The sequence below is a fragment of the Camelus bactrianus genome, chromosome 18 (genome assembly GCF_048773025.1).
Source record: "Camelus bactrianus isolate YW-2024 breed Bactrian camel chromosome 18, ASM4877302v1, whole genome shotgun sequence".
Taxonomy (NCBI): Eukaryota; Metazoa; Chordata; class Mammalia; order Artiodactyla; family Camelidae; genus Camelus; species Camelus bactrianus.
Genome location: NC_133556.1, coordinates 25,750,236 through 25,775,289, shown reverse-complemented (window position 1 = coordinate 25,775,289; position 25,054 = coordinate 25,750,236). Strand labels below are relative to the sequence as shown.

Below are 25,054 nucleotides of genomic sequence, written 5' to 3'. Positions count from 1 at the left end.
AAAGGCTCTGGGAGGACAGAAACTATACTCATACAGCTCAGCTTCTGCTGGACCTAGCATTGTGTGTTAATTGAAGAGCCTTTTACTAAGCAGACATGCTGTGTAGGACACCCTTCTTGCAGTGGGCAGATACTTGTGTGTGAATGAGTGAGCCATGTCCCCTCAGGGTACTGACAGGTAGGGAATTCCCACTACACTGAGAGATCTTGAAGATCTTGATGGGTTTGCTAGCCCAGCACATAGTAGGCCCTTAATAAATGTTGTTGAATGGACACATGATAAGTGTTTAATAAGCATTTGAGTGAACGGGAACCCAGGAGATGTTCAATAAATGTTTATTGATGAAGGATTACAGGACCAGATTCAGCCCCAAAATATGTCAGCATTTATCTTGCTCAGGCTGCTATAACAGAATACTGTTGACTGGGTGGCTTAAACAACACACATTATTTCTCACAGTTCTGAAGGCTGAAAGTCCGAGATCAAAGTGCCGACAGATTCGGTTCCTGGTGAGGACTCTCTCCTTGCTTGCAGAAAGCCTCCTTCTTGCTGTGTCCTCACTTGGTGGGCGGAGAGAGAGAGGAAATGAGAGAAAGGGCTCTGATCTCTCTTCCACTTCTTATAAAAGCACTGATCCCATTATAGGGACCGCACCCTCATGACTTCATTTAAACCTAAGTGCAAATATCATCACACTTGGGGGAGGTTAGAGTTTCAACGTATGAATTTTTGGCTGGTGGATACAAACATTCAGTCTATAACAGCAATATTTATGAAGCATTTACTATATGCCAGGGCAAGACCCTTGAAGGGGGAGCAACAAAGCAGATAATGCCCGGTGTCCTACTCCTTGAGGAATTTATGCTCTAATAAGGAAAGATAGTCCATAACACATGGTGTCAGGAGCAGGTAGCAAAGGATGGGTTCTCAAAATAAGGACTCTTGGAGGGAGGAAACCTGGCATGATTGTGGGGACATCATGCACTAAGAAGGAGGAAGCCAAGATTCGGCTGACTGTTATAGCAGTTGCTGCCTCCCAGAACAGCACACTGTGAAAAACCCTCTGGGAGCCTGACCCTCTGAGATGTCCTGGACCCCCATCCCACCACTTATCTGATGCCTCAGGGAGGTAGTAGCTTATGACACAAGCTTTGGAATCAGAGCAACTGAGACTGCAGTCTTGTCTATGCCTCCTACCAGCTTCTTAGATCTAGGCCAAGTTACTTAAAATCTAAGCCTCAGTTTCCCTCTCTATAAAATGGGAATAATAATAGGACCCACCCTCAGGGTTGTTGTGATTATAATGAAAGTAAAGCATCTGGTACAGAGAAAGAACTGATCTGGCTGGAAATTGGAGGTTTCTGGTTGGGTCACCTCCACCAAGATTATAGAGTTCCTCATTATTGTTGGATTTGCAGGAGCCAAATTTAGGGGTTTATTTGCAGCTAAGGGGACACCAGCTGAGCCCTGGAACTGAAAAGCAGTGGGTCAATCTTGATACCTGGTAGTGATCACTAATATGTGTTGAGAATGTACCTCATTTAATCTTCACAACAACCTCAGAAAGGAGATGGTATTATTTACCACCCAAACATGGCAATCTCAAGTCAGAGTTCTCAGTGGGAGCAAAGTTCTTGTTCTTGAAAACAAACATGAGCAGTGCTCTCTTCAGCAGCACATATACTAAAATTGGAACAATACAGAGAAGATTAGCATGGTCCCTGAGCAAGGATGACATGCAAATTCGTGAAGCATTCCATATTAAAAAAAAAAGAAAAAAGAAAAAAGAAAACAAATGTGAGCAGAAAAACAAATGGTGAGAAAGGTTGTCTAGTGGGTGAAGGTTTCTTATGGTCAAGCCACTTTGTGGGATAGTTAGGTCCCCTCGTGGGGCGGAGCTTAGGATTTCACTTTATTCGGTTACTGCTGAGTTGTAAAACCCATGAGGACAAGGATGGCTGGGGTTGTTCACTCTCTGTCCCCACAACTGTCACAGGGTGCCTGCCATCCTGTAAGCATCCCATGAACATTTTTAACAGGTATAAAACTAGCCCAACTTTTTTATATTCATATTCTATGAATTTTATCTTTTATTTTCTTTCCGGAAATTTACTTATTTATTTATGGGAGAGTTATTAGGTTTGTTTCTTTATTTTTTAATGGAGGTACTGGAGATTGAATCCAGGACCTCGGGCATGCTAAGCACGCGCTCTACCACTGAGCTATATCCGACCCCCAAAACTAGCTCCTTGCGTACCTTTTTTCCGTACACCAGCATTCACTAGGAGCTGGAGCCCTGCCTGGCCAAGATCGCGCAAAGTGAGGCCATCTGCCGCAGGGCCGCGCTGCGGGCTGAATCCTTGCGATCCGGGACGCCGGGAGGGGGCGCTCTGTGGCCCTTGGCCTCAGCCCCTCCCCACTCACTGGCTGGTCAGCGTACCCAGAGAGTCGGCCCTTAACAAACCCCTCCTAGTAGGCGCTAGGTCCCGAAGTTAGCCTTCCTCGGGACCATCTGCCGGCTAATATTTAACCCGGCCTCACTCCACATTATCCACAGGAGGGAAACTGGGGTGGGGTGGGGTTGGGGCAGGGGAGGTCACCTCCAAATCACCGCCTTCCGGGCCTCCGGCCTTTCATGTATCACCCAACAGTTCATGAGCACCTATTCTGTCTATTCATGCAAGTCTTGAGCACTACTGTATGTACATTCACTTAAGATGTAATGAGCACCTACTCTGTGTCCATCTGCGAAACATGCCCTAAGCACCTACTATGTGCCAAGCACTGTGCCAGGCACTGAGGATGGTGTGAGATCAAGACCCACGGGCCTCAGGCTCTGGCGGGGGACTGCGGCATTAAATACATGACTGAAGGAAAATTACACCTAGAGTCAGGTGCCTCACCTATAGAGGATGCTTTTCGTCTCTTGGGCTCCTCAAGGCCAACTGCGAGGCGGCAGGGATGGCCAACAGCAGGAGGGCTGTTTTTGAACCTGATTTGCCACCAGACATCAGAACAGCAAGAAGATAACTGGGCAGGGACCCGGGCTGGCCCAAACAAAACACATTCAAGAACGCGAGTCTGGGGTTCAAACTCAGGAGGTAGAGATCAGCTTAGCCGGGTGCGGGTGCGGGTGCGGGCTTTCTCACTCGCGTGTCTCCACGCATTCCACTTCCTAACCGCCGGAACCGCGCTGGGCGCTGAGGGTCCAGGCCAGCGCCCAGGAGCGATCAGGGACCTCAGCGGCGCTCAGGCTAGATGATGCAGGTTGTCCCAACTGCGGGGACCGCGTGGGGCCCGGCTTCTCGTTATTCCACCAAAAGGGAAACTGAGGCAGAAAGCAAGGCGAGGACTAGCCTGACGCCGGACAGGACAGAGGGGCTGAGGCCGGCCTCGAACCCTGGCTCGCGCCGCCCTGAATCCGGAGTCGGGGCCTCTGCCCGCCGGGCGCTACCCGCGCGTTCCTGGAACTGAGCTGGTCGGAGAAATCAGGGCCCACGGAGAGGCATTCCTGCCGCCCTCCCCGCCGCCCGGGGCCGCGGGGGGCCTGGCCAAGGTGACCCAGCGGGAGGGAGGCGAGGGGCCCCCGCCCCCTCAGCCGCCGCGACCTCCTCCATCTTCCCGGTCTTCGGGGCTTTTCCTCTGGGCCCGCACGCCCTCCCTCCGGTCCTCCGCGCGCCGCTCCCTATCTGGGCTTCCCCGAGGGCGGGCCGTTCCTCCCTCCGCCACCCCCAGGCCACCTCCGGGCCGTGTCCTAGCGCTGCCCTCGGGCCGGGGGCGGAGCCGCGGGGGGGACCCAAGGATGGGGCCGAGGAGGACGCGCGCCACTCGGCCGCGGCTTGGCGCCCCCTCCCTCCCGGTGTCGGCTCCCCCGGCCGCTCTGTACCCCCTCCCTCCCCTCCCCCGGCCCAGCGCCCTCTCCCCGCCGCCCCCTCCCCCCAACGCGCACGCCCCGCCTGGCAGCTGGCGCCCCGGGCCTGGGGCCGCGGCAGCGAGAGGGGTTTGCTGGGAGGGCGGGAGGGAGGGAAGCAGCAGGGGAGGGAGGCGGGAGGGAGGCCGCCCCCCGCGCCCCTCCTCCTCCCCCTCCTCCGCGGCCCGCCGGTCCCTCCTCCCGCCGCCTCCCTCCTCCCTCCTCCCTCCCTCTCTAAGACATCCCCGCACGGCCCGGCCGCCGCGGCCACCTTCCCTGCCGGAGCTGCAGATGTGGCGGAGCGGCCGGGAGCCGGGCGGCCGTGCCAGGGGAGCCCGCGCCCCGTAAGCCTAGCTCCCTGGCCCCCGCCCGCCCGGCCCCCTCCCCTGCTCGCTCCCCCGCCGCCCCCTGACCGCCGGAGCCCGCAGCCGGGAGCCCGACCGCCCCCGCCGCCGAGGTAGGAAGCCCCCGGGCGTCGCGCCGTGGGGACGGGGACCGGCGGGGGGGGGGCTGGCCTGTCGCTCGGGGACTGCGGGACCTGAGGGTCGCCTCCCTCTCCCGCGTCAGCGCCTCGCCTCGGGCTATTGTGAGCCCTCGCCGGGGCCCCTGCGCTCGCTCCCTCGCTCGCTGGCTCGCGCGCTCCCTCCCTCGCCGGCTCCCCAGCCCTGTCCCTCCGTCTCTGTCTTTCTCCTCCCTCCTTCCCTCCCTCCGTCCGGAGGCCGGCCGAGCCGCGGCCGGGCCACGGGCGGGAGCAAACTTCGGCGGGGAAGTTGGGCGACCGCCGTGGGGGTGCGCTGTGGGGTGAGAGGGGGGCCCCCCGGAGCCTGGGCACGAAGTTGTCTGGGGCAGCCGGGCAGCCAGCTCTTCCCACGCGGGGCTGTTTCTCGGACGAGGGTTGAAAGGTGTCTCCTCCCTGGTGCGGCGAAGTCTCCCCTTGCTGCCCCTGGCTAGCCCCGGCCTTCCTTGGGCCAGGGGAGGGAGGCGTCCCTGGGGGTCAGGACTGGGAGCTGGCGTCCTGTCCAGCACTTGTTCCTCCCCTGCTCTCTGGGTGCAAGCAGAAGGGCCTGACAGAGTGGCAAGGACAGGGGAACCCGCCTAGGGGAGGATCTGGAGGGGGCAGGAGGAGGGGGCGAGGCAGGTGCATCCCAAAGGAGGGAGATGCCTGCGTTCTGCTTCCCAGCAGGCCCCCTGGGAAGGGGCTGGAATCCAGGCTGGCACCTGGAGGCCCTGGCACACTGCCCTACCCAGCCGGGTACTCAGGCCACAGCAGGGCAGCACACCGCCTGTCTGCCTGTCCAGGAGGGCCCGCTTGGCCGGCCACCCTGGGCAATGATGGTTGCAGGGAGCTGCCCAGCCCTGCCCTGGGGCCTGGGAAGCGGGAAGGGATCCTGGGAGGAGCCCTGGGCCCCCAGCCATCATAGCCCAGGATCTTGGCTCTGAAGGGAACGCTTGACACTGAGGGGGCAGCCAGGCCAGCTGGGGACCTGGCCAAGGCCTGGGCTCCCGTGGTTCTTGGTCTGGGCCAGGGACAGGGCCTGAGCTGTGGTCCTTGGAGGCAGCCATCTGAGGGTCCTACATGCCTGGTTCTGGCATCCTGGAGGGAAGGTGGGGCTTAGCCAGCAGCTAGGGAAGACAGGAAGACATTCTGCTGCCCAGGGCCTTCCTCAGCCCCCAGGTTTAGGGAAAGGGAAACTGTGCCCACCCGCCCAGCCCTCCCCAATTCCCGCACCAGTGCCACAGTGCCACAGCTGTTCCAGCCCAGCCCACACATCCTTCTCCAGAACCTCAGAGCCTCCCCTCTGCTCCTCCTTCTCCCTTGTGGGCCCAGGCTGGGCCTCCCAGCTGGCCTGGCCCGCACTAGGGGAGGGGCTGCACCTGGGGGCCCCTCCCAGGACACCCCTTTCTGAGCACCAGCCCATTTCACAGCCCAGCCCAGCTTGGTTTAGCCCCATCTGCAGCCAGCCAAGCAGGAGGCAGTGCCAGGAGCTTGGGCACCATTTACGGGGGTTGAGGACCCCTTGGAAGCAGCCCTGTTTTCCTTAGCTCCTTCCCCTCCCCCTCCTTTCCGGAGCTGCCATTAGAGCTGACCCTCTGACCCCCAAGCCTGCCCGCCCTTCCCTGTCTGTGACCTTTGACCTTTGATGTTAAATCCCTCCAGCTGGGGCTCCTTGGCCCCTGAGTGACCCTAGTGCAGGACCTCTGGGGGGATTCTCCCTGCTTTTGGCTCTCTACACAGGGACACCTGCCAGTTCCTCCCTCACTGATGGGGAGGAGGTGCCCCAGGAAGCCAGACAGTGAGTCACCCCACTTCCAGGCACCACTGATTTTGGGGTCAGTGGCTTTGGGGGATTCGCTGGAGATGGGCCACAGCCTGGAGGGTGAGTGGGGAAAGCCCCAGGCCTGGGAGTCTGATGTCCTGGATTTGACTTTTGGCTGTGCCACCACCAACTCCCAAAGATCCTTGGATCAGGATCCTCCCCTTTCTGGGTCTCAGTTTCCTCATCTGTAAAGTCAACAGTTCAGACAGGGTGAGCTTCCTGAACTGCAGAGTCCATGAGAAGGCTGAGGAGGGGGGTGTGGGTGCTGAGAGGGGGCTAAGGCCAACAAAAGACAACTTTCAATTATCTGTGGGTGTAGCCAGTATGAATAACTAGATGCCACAGACATCCAAAAACCTCATTTTAAACAATCATGTGAACTGAGTACCCCCAAAGCTTTTGTTGTTTCTAAAAAGCCCAGCTGCAGATGGGTAGCCACAGTGATGTCTTCTCCTGCCTGGGCTCTCGTCCTTGCTGGGAGTGCCCAGGGAGGCCGACAGGGCAAACTGGCCTGTGGGAAGACAAAGCTCTGCCGGGGTCCCTCCTTGGGGCTTGTCAGGGGGCCTGGACCCCTCTCAGCCCCACCTTGCTGCCCTCGCTCCCTTCTGCCTTCCTTGCCTGGCCTGGCCTTGGCCCAGGCCATGGGAGTGTCATCTGCCACCTGATCCTCCCAGGGTCTGAGCTGCGGTATAGAAGGAAGAATGTGTTTTCCTGACAACATTTTCCCATGTGCATTTCCATCTACCCCGACTGGAATCCGAATTTCCCACTTAGGCGAGGGGGCGGGGACAGTGCCAGGCAGAGTTTGGGGCAATCCCAGGATGAGGGAGGGTGGCGACAGCTGTGGCTGAGGGACCAGATGTGGGACTGGGGCGTGCAGTTGAGCTCTTTGTGAGGCATTTGGGGTGGGGTCCCCTGGATCTGGGAGGCACGCTGGGGATGCAGGGAGATGGCTGCTCCTGGCTCTCTCCTCAAGTGCAGGATGCCGCCCCAGGGTCCTGTGTCTCAGGGGAGGCTGAAGCGCCCCTGAAATTGTGGGAAATTTGGTTCGGACTGCGGTGGAGAGGCCTTGAGCTGGGTGGTATGGAGTGGGGGTAGGGGAGTCTGCCTTTTCTGAGGCTGTATAGAAGCCTTCCTCTATTCAGAGTTATTGTCATTTTACGTTTCATACAGATGACTGAGGCCAGAGGGGTGACCCCTGGAAGGTACTGGGTGGTCCTCTCTTCATCCAGATAAGCACCCTTCTCAGAGATAGGGGGCATCCCTGGCTGGTGAGGAGGGACTTTGGGGCCAGCCAGAAGAGGTGACTCTCCCCCACCCAACCTCCCAGGGCTTCTGAAAGGGTCCTAGAGATGGGCCATAGCCCAGACACGAGTCAGGGTTCAGCCCTCTGAGAATGCTGGGGCCAGGCAGGGATGGCATACTTAGCCTTCTGCCAGCTCTGGGTGTGGAAGACCACAGCTTTTGCAAAGCCCTTGGGACACGTGTGCCTCAGCCCCACCCTGGGGGCAGGGATTCTGCACTTTCAACCAGGACCTCTAGTGCTTTGCTGATCAGCTGGGGTTGGGGTGACTCTGACGCCTGGACAGGAAAGGACTTGTTGAGGGGGTGAGGGATGGGGAGTGTCTTATCCAGGGGCACAATCTGGGGTAGACCCAGATTTCTCTCCAGGCTCCAACTTCACCCTGTAAATCCCTGCTGTCTCTCCAACTCATACAAATGCCAGCTTAGGTCCCCAGGGCGTGGGAGCAGGGGAGGTAAAGTGGGTCAGGGGACAGAGCGGCACAGGAGGAACGCCTCTAACAACTGCCTGAGAAAATCAACAGGATGCCTTCCGATGGCCGTGCAGGCACTGACATCTGTCATCTGTCACTTGCTATATCAGCCTTATGAGAGAGACCCCTTGATCCCTATTTGACAAATGAGGAAACTGAGGCTCAGGATGGAAAAGGGCCAACGGGCATCTGGGCCTGAGTTCCTGGCTCTGCTATGGCTAGGGAGGGTGGGGGTGAGGTCTCGTGGCCAATTTCTCAGCCTGGCATCAGGAGGGAGCCTGCTCTTGAGGGGAGCCCCAGCTGGCCCGAGCAGCTGCATGCCCTGGGCCCCGAGCCTCCATCCTTTCCCTGGCACTGATCCTCCCAGCCTCAGCTCCAGGTTTCTCCAGCGGGGCACCAAGGCCTGGCCCAGCTGTGCATGGATCCCCAGCTCTCTTTCCCAGTCCAGCTCTGGGGCTGTGGAACCCTTCCAGGGGAACTCTGAGAAACTCCACACAGTCTACTCCCAGGGAACCCCAGAGGTCAGACCTGCGTCCTGGTTGGGCTGTGTCTCTTCAAGCTCCTCCAGCTGGGCAGGATAGAGATCCTGGCTCTGGGCATCTTGAAGAGCAGGGAGCTCTGGCTCTCTACTCCCTCTCCCCTCCTCAGATGGGACAGAGGGTCTGGTTAACTGGTAGCCGGGATGGGAGGGGCCTGGGGGGCACAGAGATGGTTGGTGATTCCAGTGGGAGAGGACTTCCCATCTGCTCCAGATGCCCCTGGGGGGGATGGGCAGCTGGGCCTGAGGCTCTTGCAGCGCTGTAACTGGGGGGAGGCTGAGGCTTCCTTAGGTCCTTTGTCTTCCCTGAAGGAGAGGCCAGGTAGTACCCACCATAGGGAGGGCCCGACATGCACAAGCGTGACCTGCACATGCACACGTACTGTTGCTGTGGCAGATGGTTGTCTGGGGAAGGGTTCAGACCCAGCCCCTGGCCCTCCTCTGGTCTTGGCCAAGGGAGGTGGGAGCCCGCTGAGGCCCCAGGAGACTGCTGAGCTGCCTGGTCAGCCCTGGGAGCCTCCAGGGCTCTAACACTGCAGGCTAGCACCCCACTGGGACCTGGGGGTAAGGAGGTGGGGGCCTGGTGACTGAAGCTCAGAGAGTTCAGGGCTTGGCCCAATGTCATTTGGGGTCAGGGAGGGACAGAGGGGGACCAGAGCCTAGGGCTGTCTGGCCCTGACCCCTGAAAAGTGTCAGTTTAGCCTGGGAGTCCTCCCAGCTTCACCGCTGCCCCCCGTCCTCTGCATGGGCCTGACATGGGGGCAGCTGTGTCCGGAGGAAGCCTCCCTCCCTTCCCCTCATCGTCCACCTGGGTCTGGCTGGCAAGTCCCAGCCTGCTTGGGCCATTTCTCCTCAGGGCCACTCCTTCCTGTGTCCAGACCCTACCCCCTACAATCCCCATCACCACACTTCCAGGCTGACTGACCCAGAGCTGTGATGTCCCCCTCCCCCCAAGGCTGTGGGGCCCTCCATTGTGCTGCCTGTTCTAAAGTAACCCCCCCACTCCAGTGCTGCTGGCTGGCTGCCTGCCAGCCCCACCCTCCTCCAGCCAGGCCCCCAACACCACCCCCTCCTAGTGACACCCTGCATGGTCCTGTGGGCCCTGGGCCCCAAGGGCCTGGAAGAGGCCAGGCTTGGCAGGGCCCTTCCCAGTGGGTGTTTCCTTTGGGTTTAGAGGCTGCCCTGGCTTCTGGACTTGCTTTGCTGCCAGGATTGGACGAGCAGGGGAGAGACAGGGGTGGCTGGGAAGAGGGCGTGAGGGTGGAGTCCCGAGTTTGTGCCGGAGCCCCTGCTGGGCCTGGTCTTGACTAGCTGTTCTGGGCCGGCTCTGTGCCAGGGCTGGGTAGGAGTGGCAGAAGATGAAAGTGGAGGAACTTGGCCCTTCTGGTCATCCCGCTGGCCATGGTGATGCTGACCGCCTCACCCTCACTGTCCAGGTCTCCCCCTGGGTCCCTTGCCCCAGGCAGGAAGCATCTGTGTCAGGGCTCAGGCCCTGCATCTCGGGCAAGCCACTTACCTCTTTGGGCCTTAAGCCCCCCACCACCACCTCACCTGGATGGTGGGTACCACCAGTGGATCACTCACTCACTCAACAAACATTCACTGAATACCAAGTTTTCAGGAAAAGTGAAAGGCAGGTGTGATGGTGCCATTAGGGGAGTGGTTTGGATGTTCAAGCTCTGATCCTATACTAGGCCAGCCCCCTCCTTTTACAGTTGGGGGAAAACCAGAGTCTTGCCCACAGCAAATCAGAGCAGGCCTGGTTATCTGGCTCTGAGTCCCCAGCACTTCCCGTCGCTGCCCAGTTCATTCTGATGGGAGAAGTGGGCTCAGTGTGGGGCCCTGGGAAATGGGGCAGCGGTCTACTCTGAGGCCCCAGAAATATCCCTGCCTGCTCTAGGCCTCACTTCTTGGAAAGAGCTCTGAATGTCGGGGGCAGGGGGCAGTGCATGTGATGCTCTGTGCGCAGGGCAGGGCACCTCAGGCATGCTCAAGAGCTGGTGACATTGTGGTGTTAGTAATGCATTAGCCAGGACTTGGACCCAGGGAGAGTGTGGCAGGCAGCACAGGGCCACTGCAGGGCTAAGGAGGCTGCCCTCAGCAGTGGGGGGCAGAGGCAGGTCTTCTGCTCATCTCTCAGCTACCTGGAAGAACAGCCCATGTACAGCTGCAGGAGGCAAGGGCCAGAGAGGTTGAATCAGGGAAGACTTTCTGGAGGAGGGGATGGGACAGGAGTGGCAGCCAGAGGAGAATACAGAGCCATTGGAGGTAGTGAGGTAGGAGCTGGCACCCAAGAGGTGCACATCAATTAGGCTGGCAGGAGGCAGGGAATCCTGAGAAAGGAGATCCTGAAGGGGATAGCCTCAGGACAAGAGACTGAGCTAGAAAGGAAGATGGCGTTCTTCTGTATAGAGCACTCCATAGCTCCCCAATGACCTCCAGGTCCTGGCCCAGTCTCCTTCTCTACTGAATATAGGCAGGTTTGTTGTGGGTCAGTTGGGGCCACACCCCCACGCCTCTGCACTGTTGGGCACAGAAAGAATGTGGGCTTTGGAGCCTAGAGGTGAATCCAAGCTGTGCTATTTATAAGCTCTGTGACCTTGGCAGGTAACTGAACCTCTCTAGGCCTTGGTTTCCCCACCTGGAAGAGGGCGGGAAACAGCACCTAATTCACAGGGTCGGGAGGATGAATGGAGATGGCGCGTGGGAGGCGTGCTGGCCATTCCTGGCCCGCAGAACTTGTGAGGGCCTGATGCTCCCTCTTCCCCAAAGCTTCACCTCATGTCCACAGGGCCAACTTGGATCTATCCCCCCCGGCCCCGCCATAGGAGCAGCCCACTTTTGACACTGATCACCTCCGGGAAGTCTGGGCCCCCCAGAACACAGCAGAGGGCCTGGTGTTGGAATGCATAACTGAGCGGTTGGTAAATGAGGTGGAAGGAAGGACCAAAGTCCAGAGCCCGCCTGGCCCACCTCCTGCTCTCTGAGTTGGCAGGTACTGTCCACAGTGGGCTGGGTCCCTGTCCTGGGGCGGTGGGAGAGGTGGGCCATGAGCAGGGGTCCCCAGGACTCGGGAGGTACTCCTAGGGTCATCCTGCAGTCCAGCAGCCAGGCTCAGTGTGGAAAGCCCAGTGTTTACTTCTCTGTGGAGACCAGGTCTCATCCCCACTCCCACCCATAAGCCGAGACTCCTCGGTCCGGGACCCTGATGCTGCTTACCTGTCGTGTCCTATGTGTGCCGTGTGTGTGCATAGATGTGGCACATATGCATATGCCTGTATGTCTGGGGGTGCCTTGGGTGCCCATCCATGTCCTGTGGGACACTGGCCAATGCCCTAGAGAGCTCGGGCAGAGTTCCCAGCCCTGCCCGCCCACTGCGGGTGGCAGTGCTGCCTGGCAGGGCCTGAGCTGCCTGTGCCTAAGCCTAGCTGGGTGTGTACCCCTGTCTGGCTCCCCTGGTGCTGGCCCCTCCCAGGGATTTGGGCGGCCTGGGCCCAGCCCTTCCCTCCCTGCCCGCCACCCAGCTGGCCGTGGGGGCTACTTGGCGGGCTCGCCTCTGGCTGAGGCCCAGGTGCAGGCAGTGCTCGTAGCCCCACGCACCACCTCCCCCCGAAGCTGGGCAGACAGGAAAATACCAGACATAGTTGTGCAAAGGTGGCTGCAGGCAGGCAGCAGGGGGTGGGGGCCGCTTTGATGGGCCTGGAGCCACCAGGCCAGGGAGGCCTCTGTGCCAGGCTGGCCCCTGAGCTGGACAGGTGCTCATGCCTGTGTAAGTCCACATGTCTGGGCTTGGCCCATGTGTGAGCCTCCCACCCCCACCACCGTGCCCCCAGCCTAGAGTCACTCTGCTGGCATCAGGGAAGGAAATGTAGCTCCCGGGAAGCCTGTGAGGGGCATGAGGGAGCCAGCTGCTTTCCTTCCACCTTCAGTGCTGCCTGAATTATCTGGGTGACCTTGGCAGGCAGAGTTCTTATGTGGGGCACCCCTAGCCCAGGGCCAGGAACAAGAATCCTCAGGGCTACCAGTTGCTGGCACCTCCTGTGTGCTGGGTGCCAGGCCAGCTTGCCCTGCGGGATACCCCGAATCTCCACGCTGTGAGCTGGCACCTTATCCATGGGGACCTGGTAGCCTGACTCTGGGTAGCTCTCTCTAAACATGCCCAAGTGAGGATTCCTGGCACGCACTCCTGCTTAGGTGCTGCCCAGCTGGGAGCTTTCCCGAGACCCCCATGGCTGAAAGCAGAGAGCTCAGCCCTGGCTGGGTCACCTGGGGGCCCCTGCGCTCTCACCTGGGCAGGGTCTGCACTCCAGGAGATCTGGGGGAGGCCCCTGGTGCTGGCTGAACACCCATCTTGGGGTAGGGGAGGGGTCTGCTTTCCAAGGGAGAGGTTCCCAGGGAAGGCGAACCCCTCACTCTTTCAGGAAGTGCTGCTTGCACTGGCCCCTCTCCTGGGACCTGCTTGAGCTGAGGCCTCAGGATAAGCCTCTCCGCTGGGTCCTGGGAGGAGGCCTGCTCCTTCCAGGGCTGCTCAGAGGCTCTCCAAGGCCTCCCAGCGCTCTTTCTTTGATGCAGTCAGGCTCTGGAACGTGGCTAGAGTCAGCTGTGGCCACTCGACAGGATAGCAGAGGCCTGTGGCTCTCTGAGGGGCACCAGCTTGTCTAGTTACACACTCAGCTGAAGCACAGGTGCTCCGAGTTGTTGATGAGACTGTATGTCTGTGGGTACAGCCAGGAGGGCCAGTCCCCACTCTGCTGTCCTCAGCCCCAAACTGGCCAAAGGCTGGGGGACTCAGCAATGGTGACAACTGATTCACAAGTTTGATTAAGCACCTACTATGTACCCAGTACTGTTCTAGGTGCTGAACATTACATACTAATGGAAAATACCAAGTAATCATTGGATGTGCATCATTGTATTTGATTTCTCCCCAAAATGCAATGGGAGGGCGTATCATACTATTATTATCCTATTTTAGAGACGAGGACAATGAGGCTCAGACTGGGAGGTGACTTGCCCTAAGTCACATGGGCAGGAAGTGGCAGAGCCAAGCAGAGACTCAGGTGGTCTGACCCATATTGGAGCCCTGCGCTGCTGCCTGGTCAGGAATGGGGGGTCCTGAGATGAGGCCTGCCCCTGCCTCCAGCCCCCATGGCTGGGAGGCTGAGAAGGGTGGAGCTCTTGGCTAGAGCAGGGAGCCGCAGCGGTTCCCAGGAATGCGGGGCTGTGGGGCCGTTTGCTTTGGCAGCATATCTGCCCTCAGCTCTCCAAGCCTCCCTGTGGGCCCCCTCCCAGTCGGCCCCTCCAGCGCCCACTCACTGCCTGCTGCCCCTCCTAGGCTCTGCACCTAGCTCCCATAAATCCCTGGGCAGAGAGGGGGTGGGAAGCCACAGCCCCTCTGCCTGCCCCTCCCCACATCCATGGGCACAGGACAGGCTAATGGTGAACATGCTCACCTGGGCTTGAAACTCAGCTCAGCCAGAGACAAGCTGTGTGACCCTGGACAGACCACTTAATCTCCCTGAGCTTCAGGTTTTACACCTGTAAAATGGGGATGAAATAGCACCTGCCTTCACAGGTACGTTGTCCGACTACCTACAACTGGCAGTTGGTACCATGGTGGTGATATTCAACCAGTTTCCAGTCCCCAGCTTGCCACGCAGTTGTGTAACCTGAGCCTGTGCCCCTCCAGCCCTGTTTCCCCACCTGTAAGACCAATATGCTGACAATACTGGTCCCTGTATCGGACACAGAGTACCCTCCCAGCAGGTGGGAGCAGATGGGCACAAGGGAGGCCAGGGACTTGCTTCTGCTTTCCATTCGATAGCAAAAAAACCACATGGGCTTTTGAGAGGTGCTGCCTGGGCCCTTGTCCCCAAATCCTAGGCCAGACAGGCCACCACTGACCAAAGGTTAGTTTCAGGACTACCCCAGGAATAAGGGGTTTGCCTCTTGTTGCCCTGACAACACTGCTATACTGGCTACCCTCACCTGGCCCCATGCTGCTACTGGGTGGGCAGAGAGGGCCTTCATCTTACAGAGGGTCCTGTCCTGTTTCAGCCAAGAAGACTCTTGAGTGCTTCTCAGGGGGGTGTGCCAAGCCCACTCCCTCCAGCCACACAGGAACCCCTCCAGGCTCAAGGCCAGCCGGCAGCCCTCTCCTACCCAAGGAGGAGGGTCTTTGTCCAGAGCAGATTGCTGCCTGCTCCCATTGGCCTGGTGACCTTGAACCTCAGTTTCCCCATCCGTGCGGCAGGGAAACCAACCGCAGCCACTCACAATAATAGCTTTAGAGTGTTCAGAGAATTCATAGACGGTGCCTGGCACATGGTAGGTGTTTAACGGATGGTGACTCCCCGCTTTCGGCTATGCGTTCCACCCCACGCCGCAGTACGCTAGCGGAGGCTGTGCCTTCTCTGGGCCTCAGTTTCCCGGAAGGTTCGGCCCGCTGGCCGGTAGGGGGCCGGCCCCGCCCCGCGCTCGCCCCGCTGGTCTCCTGGGAGTGGCGGGTTGGGGGGCGGTGGGCCAGGCCTCCAGGTAGGGCCGGGGCGCTGCAGCTGGGGGCCGTCTGCGCGCGGCCGGCGGGCGCACAATAGCGGCCATTGTCTGTGCTCGGCCGGCAGGCGGGTGCGGCGGGGCGGGGGCCGGCCCCCGAGGGCCAGCGCGGCCCACCCTCGGGGTGACCCCGCCCCGCCCCCGCCGTCCCGGTGGTCCCCGCGCCGCCCCCGCGCGCTCTCGTCCCGCGCCGCTTCCTCCCGCTCCCTCCGCCCTAATTAGTTCCTTTCGCAGCTGGAGCAGCGGCGCCCGGCAGCTCGGCCACCTCGGCGCCGCCTCCCCGCCCGCCCCCCGCGCTCCGGGACCGCACGACCCTGAGAGCGAGCAGGGCGCTCGTCGCGTCACATCGCGACCAGCGGGAAACTGAGACTCCCAGGGGGGAGGGACTCCGCGCAGTATCCAGTGGGCATCCGCCCACTACGGGCTCCTTTCTGCTTAAGAAACTTGCTTATACTCTTAGCAAGGCAGGTCACCCTCCGGAGCGTTCCTGCCCTTTCCTGGAAGACGACACCGAGTGTCCACCTCCCCACCATCTGGTTGTCTTGAGCGCCAAATCAATCGGATGATCGCTGGTTGGCCCGCTTCCGGAAGTGAACCCAGCGCCAGTCCCAGGGTTCCAGGCCTGGCCAAGTCCCCACTCTGGGCCCAGAAGGCCCAGGAGAATATGACCCTGACTCTGGCCTGCCCCACTTCACTTCACCCAGCCCAGGAACAAAGAGCAGAGCCAGAGCCCAGAGCTGACCACTGCTGTCTCAGGGATTGGAGGTGGGGGGCTGACAGGGACACTTTAAGGTTGGCCAAGGTCAGAGCAGGAGTGGGGATCATAGGCGTCTTCCCCTTGGGGTGGGACCGCCATGAGGAGGAAAATCTGGGTGGGGCCAGCCTGGAGTGGGAGAGTGCTGGGAGCTGTGGGCTTTTGGGGTGGGCTCCTTCCTTTCCCAGGAGTGGGGAGGCTGGGCCTCCTGGCTGGGCTCTGGCTTCCATCAGAATGAACCCCTATTCCCAGGGCAGAACCCAGCGGCAAGAAGTGGTGGTGGGGTGGGGTCTCTGGGGAATGGGCCTGCTGATCAAGGAAGGTGCTGGAGTTCCCTCCACCCCACCTTGGGCCCCGGACCCACCCCTGGGAGACTCTTTTTGGGGTCCTCCCTAGTTCTGGGCTGAGGCAGTGTCTCCTGCAGGACTTCAAAACAAGGTGGCCCATGGCTCCTTCCTGGCCCCCTCTGGCCTAGGGGGAGGGCAGAGGGCAGGTGCCAAAGGATGTTACTTGGGCAGTAAGAGTCTATGTTAGTCTGAATTCCCAGTTCCCAAACCATCCTGCCCTTGAAGGTCAGGTGGGGCAGAGGCTGTGGGGAGGCCTGTGGCCCTAGGCCAGCTGAAGGACCAGGCCACCAGCCCTTCCTGGCTCCTGAATTCTTAATCAGCATAAATATTTACTTCCTTCCTCCCTTTCCAGGCTCCCAGCACAGAGGACCTTCAGGGAGGTTGGACTGGGCCTGTGTCTAAAAATAAACAGGTGGAAGGACAGGCAGATACACAGACAGACAGACATAACTTGGGGGGGGGGTCGTCAGGCAGAGGGCAGCTCCTACTCAGCTAGAGAAGAGTGGAGGGGGCCCAGATCTATCCATCACTGTCACCCACCTGCCTGCCTGGGACTAGAGCTCCTAAGGGATAGGGTGGCAGTCTGGTCCCAGTCCTTCTGCATCACTGGCCCATGCGTGGCCTGTGGGCAAATCGAAACAGATGTGTCAGCTCCCACCTGATGGAGTTTAACAGGGACAAGTCAAGTCACAGACCTGGGTCCCCTGGCCAAGTGCAGCCACTCGTGCTCTGATAATGCAGCCCACTCCCCGGACTCAAGAGACTCCAGTGTCAGCCATGTGCTGAGATCTTGAGATGTTTCTTCAGAAGTAGAGGGTCCCAAGTGAAGGAGGGGACTGCTTTGTTCCCTGTGTACTTGGAGTGTCTTGGCAGAAATGGAGCTTGTTGGGGAGATGGATGAACCTGGATTCCGGGAAAGACAGGGAGTATCTTGTAGTGTTGGCTTGTTTGGCAGATAGATTTTCAGGGTGTGAACATCTCAATTAACAAACACAAGGAAACACCGTTGCCCAGCATGTGAGAAGGTTATTGCTGTAAAAAGAGACTGAATTTGGAATGACTATTTGAGCTCACTCTTGGGTCATTTATATGTGAAGAAAATTACACCACTGAGAAATTCTAAGAAAGTGGTGAAAATTCACCACTCAGAATAAAAGAATATTATCACCAGTGAAAAAATTACATATGTCTGTATTTTACTAACCACCAGACAGCTGATCACCTCCCTGGCTGGCCTGGCTGGGCCACAGTCCCCAGCTGCCCCCTGGTGGCGGCCCAGAGCCCTCTGGCTCCCCTTGTCTGTGGAGCCCTCTCCTGGGACCGCCCCTGGGAGGCAAGGCCACCTCTGTACACCCAACCCTTGGGGCCAGACCAGGCTTTGCACAGGGCGCAGCCCAGTAGGCACTCTAAGGGCCACCTGGGAGGACACTTCGTGCTCTCCTGGCCTGGTTCTGGGTCTTCCTGCTCACCCTAGGCTTGTGTACCAGGCATGACTTCCCATTCGGTCAGAAATGACCTTTGGGACCTGCCTGGTCAATTCCAGGGAGAAGATCTGGCCTTGATTCTGATGGCTCTGCCACTTCCTAGCTCTGCAACTTGAGGTAGCATTTCTAAAACTCTGGTCATGGCAGAATGGACTCTATGAACTTTGCTTCCTAGAAAAGTCTCGTGGGAAGTGGGTGAGTTAGATCTGGCTCGGTGGTTGGCTCTCTGTGATACCTGCGTCCAGGGCCACTCAGAGTCTACCCAGGAGACAACTTTCACACTGCCCCACACCCACGGCCTCTCTGCTCCTGTGGGCTTCAACGGGTGCAGCCCGAGGAGGAGGCTGGGGCCACAGTGTCACAGCACAGCTCCTGTCCTCTCCCAGGTTCCTGCCTGAATACCAGCTTGGGAGCCCTTCACTGCCTGCTGCCACCCCCACTCCCAGCCCCCATCACCATGCACTCCTTGGACGAGCCGCTCGACCTGAAGCTGAGCATCACCAAGCTCCGGGCGGCGAGAGAGAAGCGGGAGAGAACACTGAGTGCAGTCCGGCACCGAGCGCTGCACAGGGAGCTTGGCCTGGTGGACGACAGCCCCACTCCGGGCTCCCCAGGCTCCCCGCCCTCAGGTACTGCGTCCTGGACAGGGCAGCGGTCTCTGAGCCCTGGAGATAGGAAAAACGTCCCCCAGGTATGTCCACCAGGACATAGTCACAGCCCCTCTCAGCCTCACTTAGCCCCCAAACTCTCTGGATCCTTCCAGCAGTTTATCTTTGGAGGTGCCACTGTCCCCGGGAGGAGGGAACTGACTTGCCCAGCTCATGAAGCTGCCAGGGCAGAGCCAGGATTCAGTGAGGCCTCTGGGAGGATTTGGAGGAGCTGGTAAGGGGCAGCAGGGGATTCACAGGTAGTAACAAAAGGCCCCGTGACCCAGGGAGTGCGGCTGGTCAGCCAGGCTATTAGAGACTGGGGACCGAGCCCAGCAGGTACTTCTCAGGGTGTGCTCGGGGCTCAGGCCTCCTGCCCCACCTCCAGTGGACCCTGAGAACCAGACCTACCACATCTGAGCTGGAAGGCTCTGGAAGCAGCCCAGCCTAAACCTCTCATGTTACAGAAAGAAGCACTGAGGCAGAAAGGGGCCCAGGAAAAGTTAGAAAGGTCCCTTCTTGACAGTGTGACGGGAAGCCAGGGGCCTTGGGTTCAAGTTCCTCTTCAGGTTACCCTGTGTGCCAGCCCATTCCCATCTGTAAAATGTCCCCATCTTCCCCGATGGCCAAGCTCTCACTACAGCACAGGGCACATCTGCCAGTTGTACAGGCTCTGCTCAGATTCTTGGGTCCCAGGGTGGCCCAGGGAGGGGGAGCATGGCGTGGCTGGTGTCTGCTTCCAGGGTCACAGTGGAGGAGTCAGGCAGGAGGGTGTGGCCCCCCAGGACTCTTGGTTCTGGGGTCCCTGACTCATGCCTGTCCCCTAGGCTTCCTGCTGAACCCCAAGTTCCCTGAGAAGGTAGAGGCACGCTTTTCAGCAGCCCCTCTGGTGGACCTCAGCTTGTCGCCGCCATCTGGGCTGGAGTCCCCCAATGGTAGCAGCTCGCTGTCCCCTGAGCGCCAGGGCAACGGGGACCTGCCTGCAGTGCCTGCCGGCCCGGTAAGGAGGGGGCAGTAAGGAGGGGACATGTATCCTAGAGAAGAAAGGTGTATTCATCTCCTGGGGTCTCCATAACAAAGGACCACAAACCGGGTGGCTTAAAACAATAGAAATGTATTATTCTGGAAGCCAGAGTCCAAAATCAAGGTGTTGACAGGGCCATGCTCCCTTCAAAGGCTCTGAGGGGGATCGTTCTTTGCCTCTTCCTGCTTTTGGTGGCTCCAGGCGTTCCCTGCCTTATAGGGGCATCCCTCCCACCTCTGCCTTCGCTGTCACACAGCCTCCTGCCCTGTGCGTCTGTGTACAAACCTCCCTCTTTCTCTTATGAAGACACCAGTCACTGGATTTAGGGCCCCTCATCTAGTCTGACCTCCTTTCACTTGATTACTTGTCTGCAAAGACCCTGTTTCTGTACAAGGTCTCGTGCACAGGTACCAGGGTTTGGGGCTGGGACATATCCTCCTGTGGGACACAGCTCAACCTGCCACAGGAAATGGGGGATGTGTGGGGGTGTCTGGGTCCCCTGGTCCAATGGGCACTGACCAGCTTTGCCCCTGCCCTCCCCCAGGACCTCCAGCCTCTTCGCTACCTGGACGGCGTCCCCAGTTCCTTCCAGTTTTTCCTGCCTCTGGGCTCTGGGGGTGCCCTGCACCTGCCTGCTTCCTCCTTCCTCACTCCCCCCAAGGACAAGTGCCTCTCGCCAGAGCTACCCCTGCCCAAGCAGCTGGTGTGTCGCTGGGCCAAGGTGAGTTGGGGCTGGGAAGAGGGAGGCAGGGTCCGGGGCGAGTGGCCCTACGAAGGTTCAGCACCCACCCTGGCCCCGCAGTGTAACCAGCCCTTCGAGCTCCTGCAAGACCTGGTGGATCATGTCAACGACTACCATGTCAAGCCCGAGAAGGATGCCGGCTACTGCTGCCACTGGGAGGGCTGCGCCCGCCACGGCCGCGGCTTCAATGCCAGGTGAGGGAGGGCGAGAGGGGTGCGAGGGAGGGGGCTCGGGTATGCAGTGAGCTGAGCTGTTCTCGCCTTACCCATGTTCTCCTGGGAGCAGGTACAAGATGCTCATTCACATCCGCACGCACACCAACGAGAAGCCGCACCGCTGCCCCACCTGCAGCAAGAGCTTCTCCCGCCTGGAGAACCTGAAGATCCACAACCGGTCGCATACAGGTGAGGGGCGGAGCTGGAGGGTAGGGCTGGAGGGTGGGCCAAAGCACACACCCCACTGCTCAGCGCCCCTTGCTGGGGAAGCCTCTCCCTCTGTGCCCTTGACACACACTCTCAGGGCACAGACTTGACTTCCTGTGTCACGTCTGGCATTGTGTTCATAATGATGGTTGACTCATGCCACCTGTGACTGCAGACAGTATGTCCTCTTGCTCCTCGCTGTGCTGTGTACCCCAGCACACAGTAGGGCCAGCACTGGCTGGCAGAGCTGTACACCTAATTTTAAATTTCCTAAACACTGGCTTTGAAAAAAAGTACAAACAAATACATGATGAAATGAATGGTAATGATACATTTCCTTGAACCCAGTATATTTGAAATGTTATTTTAATATTAAAACATCAACAGAACATGAAAATTCTTCATCTCATAGGAAGTCTACAGACTCTGGCGTGCAATCTCCCCCTGCTGTCTGTTTTACACTCACAGTGCGTCTCAGTTTGGACCGGCCACACTTCAAAGGCTCACAGCCTCACGTGGCTCTGGCCAGCCCTGGTCAGCAGCAGCAGCCGTTTAGTAAATCTGGAGCCATTTTGCTGAGTCAGGGCCAAGGGCAGTCGGCATTCACGCAGAGCTCACTGTGGGCTGTGCCCTAGTGGGTCTTCATGTAATTATCTGTCAAAGTCGGCTCTCTCATCACAGTCTGACACATGGGACCGAGTCCAAGGGCACACACACAGCCAGGCCCCAGGCTGGCTTCTCAGTGGCTATTCCCTGCTGCCCCCACCTGCAGTCAGAGCTCCTACCAGGTGCTGGGGACACTGCCTCCCAAATCAGACTGCCCGTGCTCTCAGGGAGATCTCGGTCTGGGGTGAGGGGCCTGGGGGCTCTCGGGTGGGTGGGTAAGGGCAGGAGACTGGGCTGCGTCGGCCCAGGAGGCAGGAGATTCCTCACACCGGCGCTGCCCTGCAGGCGAGAAGCCCTACGTGTGCCCCTACGAGGGCTGCAACAAGCGCTACTCTAACTCCAGTGACCGCTTCAAGCACACGCGCACCCACTATGTGGACAAGCCCTACTACTGCAAGATGCCCGGCTGCCACAAGCGCTACACGGACCCCAGCTCGCTGCGCAAGCACATCAAGGCCCACGGCCACTTCGTGTCGCACGAGCAGCAAGAGCTCCTGCAGCTTCGCCCGCCCCCCAAACCGCCTCTGCCCGCCCCTGACGGCAGCCCCTATGTCAGCGGGGCCCAGATCATCATCCCCAACCCTGCTGCCCTCTTCGGAGGCCCTGGCCTGCCCGGCCTGCCGCTGCCCCTGGCCCCTGGCCCCCTTGACCTCAGCGCCCTGGCCTGTGGCAACGGTGGGGGCGGTGGGGGTGGGGGGGGCATGGGCCCTGGGCTGCCCAGCCCTGTCCTGCCCCTCAATCTGGCCAAGAACCCACTGCTGCCCTCGCCCTTTGGGGCTGGCGGACTGGGCCTGCCCGTGGTCTCCCTCCTCGCTGGCTCCGCTGGCGGCAAGGCTGAGGGGGAGAAGGGGCGTGGGGTGGTGCCGGCCAGGGCCCTGGGCATGGAGGGACACAAGACCCCCCTGGAGAGGACTGAGAGCGGCCGCTCCCGGCCAAGTCCCGACGGACTCCCCCTGTTGCCAGGCACCGTGCTGGACCTGTCCACGGGTGTCAACTCGGCGGCCAGCAGCCCAGAGGCGCTCGCTCCAGGCTGGGTGGTTATCCCGCCGGGCTCCGTGCTGCTCAAACCAGCCGTGGTGAACTGAACCCATCCCAGTGGACAGCTACCACTTGCAGCCCAGCCAGCAGCTCCCAGCCCTACCCCCACAACCCCCGACGAACGGAAACTCTTCTTCTGCGAAATAGCAATAATATCCTCCTGCCCTGGGGCCCGGTTGGCTGTGTCCCCTGGGCAGACACAGCCCCCGACAAGCTGGGCAGCTAGGATGGTGCTATGTCACTGCTGGTGTCCCGGGGGAACGGGGCCTGCCGGCCAGGGAGAGCTCTGCTCCTGGGTGCTGAGGTCATTCACCTCTGGCCCTCCCCGCCCTGCCCTCCACTTATCCCTAGGTCCCACTGGTCCCCCACTCTGGTGCTTCCCTCATCCAGTGGCCAACTGGGCAGGTCACCCTCCCTCCCTGCCTTGCCTACCTGCCAGCCACGTCCCAGCAGTCAGGGTGGCAGGGTGGCACCTGCCTTCCCTGCTAACGTGGGCTCCCTCCTGTCCCTTCAATGGTGAGCTGTAAGGAGCCCCCACATCAAGGCTCTACCCCACACTGCCTAGCCTCACCAGGCCCCTGCTCTGGGGGCTCCTGACCCCTTTCCCTCTGGTCCACCCTCCAGAGGGAAAGCAAGACAGACGCAGGCCCTGGCAAAGCCACAGGAAGAAGCCACAGTACCCCTATGACAAGGAGCCTCCCTGCTACTAGAGGGAGGCCCGCTCTGCCAGCTGCCCCACTGCTGGCCAGCTGAAGCAGCTAGCACACTGCCTGAGGGTCGGCTCCTTCTCTGGGTTGGCCGACACTCAAAGTAATGGGCTAGCTGACCACTTACCTGCCGCTTCTCCGCTGGGCCTCCTCCCTCTGCTTTTGGGGAGCCCTGGGAGTGTGGGGAGTGGAGCCTTGAGCGGCAAGAGGTGGTGCCTGGACCCAGGGCCCGCCCAGCTCAGGGAACAGGTGGGGCTGGGCCTAGCCTGGGGCAGTGCCATCCTGCACAAGTGGCTACAGGGCGTCAGGACGGGAGGCTGGCTGGGGACCACCCCAGGCTGGGATATGGCTCCTGTTCTAGGGGTGCCAAGTCACAACCAGCTCCAGGCCGGTGCTGGGCAGGGGAGCTTTCCGGAGGCCATGGACTGAAGCCTGGAGCAGGGGAGAGCAGCCAAGGATGGTCACAGGAAGACCTAGCCCCTCCGCCTGGGAAGGGGAAGTCAGAGGCAAGAGCCTGGACTTGCGACGTGGCTTTTCCTTTGGCTTTTCTGACTGAGACTGTCCTAGGTGTCTCCCCTTTGCTCCCACCCTGCCTGCTCCCCCAGTGCAGGGGGCCGGAATGAGCTAAGGATGCTGGTGTTCCTGACCCACAGTCCATCCACTGTCCAGTCCCAGGGAGCTGGGCTCTCCCAGAGGCCCTGGAGAGGCAGTGTGTACCCACACCCTGAGCCCTTGCTGCTCCCTCCCCGGAGGTGGCCTGGTGCGTCCTGGGAGGTGTGGGCCCAGCAGTAGGGAGCTCTGGCTCCTAGGCCTGCCCTGTGCTTGGCTGCAGTGACCAAGCCCTCTGTTTCCCCAGCTGCAGAACAAGGGAGCTGTCAAACAGCAGTGGGGTCCTTGGCAGCCTTGTGGTTCCAGGGTCCCCCTCCATTCCTCTGAGCAGCTCTGCTGACCCTACCTTTCCTGGACCGCCCTTCTGTCCCAGAGGGGTCACCCTGACCCGGCCCACTGACAGGGCCTGGCAGTGCTGGCTCTGCCCTTCGAAGGGGCTGTGAAAAAAGCTGGAGGGAGCTGGTCTCCTTCCTTCACGCCCCACCCAGGACCCAGGCACCCCCACCCCAACTAAGGGCCTCAGGCCTTAAGTCCCCGTTGGGGTGAGGGGTTTGAGACTCGAGCCCAGGGAGCAGAGGAACAGGGCACTGGAAGGTGACATTAGCTCAGCATGTGACTCGGTGATAGACCAGGCTCGAAGGGGCCGGTGTACGTGTTGTTGTCGGTTTGTTGTTGCACATTCCAGGATATCAGTATTTTAACAGGTTCTAAGTGCCTTTCTATCGTAGCTTATGTTTTTCCTCCTCTTGGCTCCATTGCTGTTAGCATAGAGTTTAAAAAAAAGAGAGATAAGCTAATGACTATAACAATATATTCCTCCATGTGAGAGGAAGTTTATAAAGAAACAATAAAAGTGAGTTACAACATGGTTTGTCTTGGATGTGCAGGAGCTGGGTGACAAGACAGGAGACCACCTCTCACTGCCCCGTGCCTGGCTCTGGGGTCACCCACCCAGAGTGCAACACTGAGGCCCTGTTCTGAGGTTTCCTCCTGACCCCGGGGGCGCCACAACCTGTCTGCTGCTGGGAGCTGGAAGGGAAGGGCAGGAGCGGGGTGGGTGCTGAGACAACACATTGTGGGTTCAGGCCCTTACCTGCCACTCCCTACTATGACTTTGGTGAGGAGCTTAGCTCTGGGGGAGGCCAGCTCCCTGGCCTCAATGCAGAGAGGCTGGTGAAGGCTTCTCTTCCTCAGCCACACCCAGGGGCTCTCCCCCGAGATTACTGAGATGTTAGCGCCAAACCCAGCTCAGGGAAAGGCAGCCTGTTCCAGAGCTTGGGGCGGGGGGCTCCATTCACCAGCTGGACGGGCAGGGGCAGACCTGAGGACCGTGATGCCGAGGGAGGGCCTGGCCCTGGTGCTGTGACAGCAGGAGTGACTGCATCTGTATGTGACAGAACGCAGCCAGCTCTCCTCAGGTCAGCAGGAATAGGCTGGCCAGCTTTTCACCAACTTCGCCCACCCTGGCTTTGCTGGGTGTCAAAGGCTCAATAACAGGGAGGCGGACATCACTGCCTCCCC

The 25,054-nt window shown here is 59.7% G+C and overlaps 1 protein-coding gene, 1 long non-coding RNA gene and 1 other non-coding gene across 3 annotated transcripts; 2 read left to right on the top strand and 1 right to left on the bottom strand.

Annotated features, from left to right (window-relative positions):
• Positions 1-319: 319 nt before the first annotated feature.
• On the bottom strand, positions 320-3,882 carry LOC141573922 (uncharacterized). The gene is made up of 2 exons (XR_012500383.1): positions 2,904-3,882; positions 320-1,683 (listed from the first exon to the last, which is right to left on the bottom strand). It is a non-coding gene; the product is annotated as an uncharacterized LOC141573922 (long non-coding RNA).
• Positions 1,660-1,766, top strand: LOC123615299 (U6 spliceosomal RNA). Its single transcript, XR_006722892.1, has one exon. It is a non-coding gene; the product is annotated as a U6 spliceosomal RNA (small nuclear RNA).
• A 340-nt stretch (positions 3,883-4,222) lies between the features above and the next one.
• GLIS2 (GLIS family zinc finger 2) lies at positions 4,223-24,401 on the top strand. Its single transcript, XM_074346390.1, has 7 exons — positions 4,223-4,367; positions 18,065-18,307; positions 19,153-19,325; positions 19,894-20,070; positions 20,152-20,285; positions 20,377-20,495; positions 21,465-24,401. The coding sequence occupies exons 2-7, from the start codon at positions 18,136-18,138 to the stop codon at positions 22,262-22,264; spliced, it is 1,575 nt and encodes a 524-aa protein (XP_074202491.1). The 5' UTR covers positions 4,223-4,367; positions 18,065-18,135; the 3' UTR covers positions 22,265-24,401.
• Positions 24,402-25,054: the final 653 nt, after the last annotated feature.

Bases quoted from the DNA above. Each gene is read 5' to 3' on its own strand.
- GLIS2 (XM_074346390.1), top strand. From the start codon at position 18,136: ATGCACTCCTTGGACGAGCCGCTCGACCTGAAGCTGAGCATCACCAAG. The intron at 19,326-19,893 runs GTAAGGAGGGGG...GCCCTCCCCCAG, and splicing joins CTGCAGTGCCTGCCGGCCCG to GACCTCCAGCCTCTTCGCTA. The intron at 20,496-21,464 runs GTGAGGGGCGGA...GCTGCCCTGCAG, and splicing joins CCACAACCGGTCGCATACAG to GCGAGAAGCCCTACGTGTGC.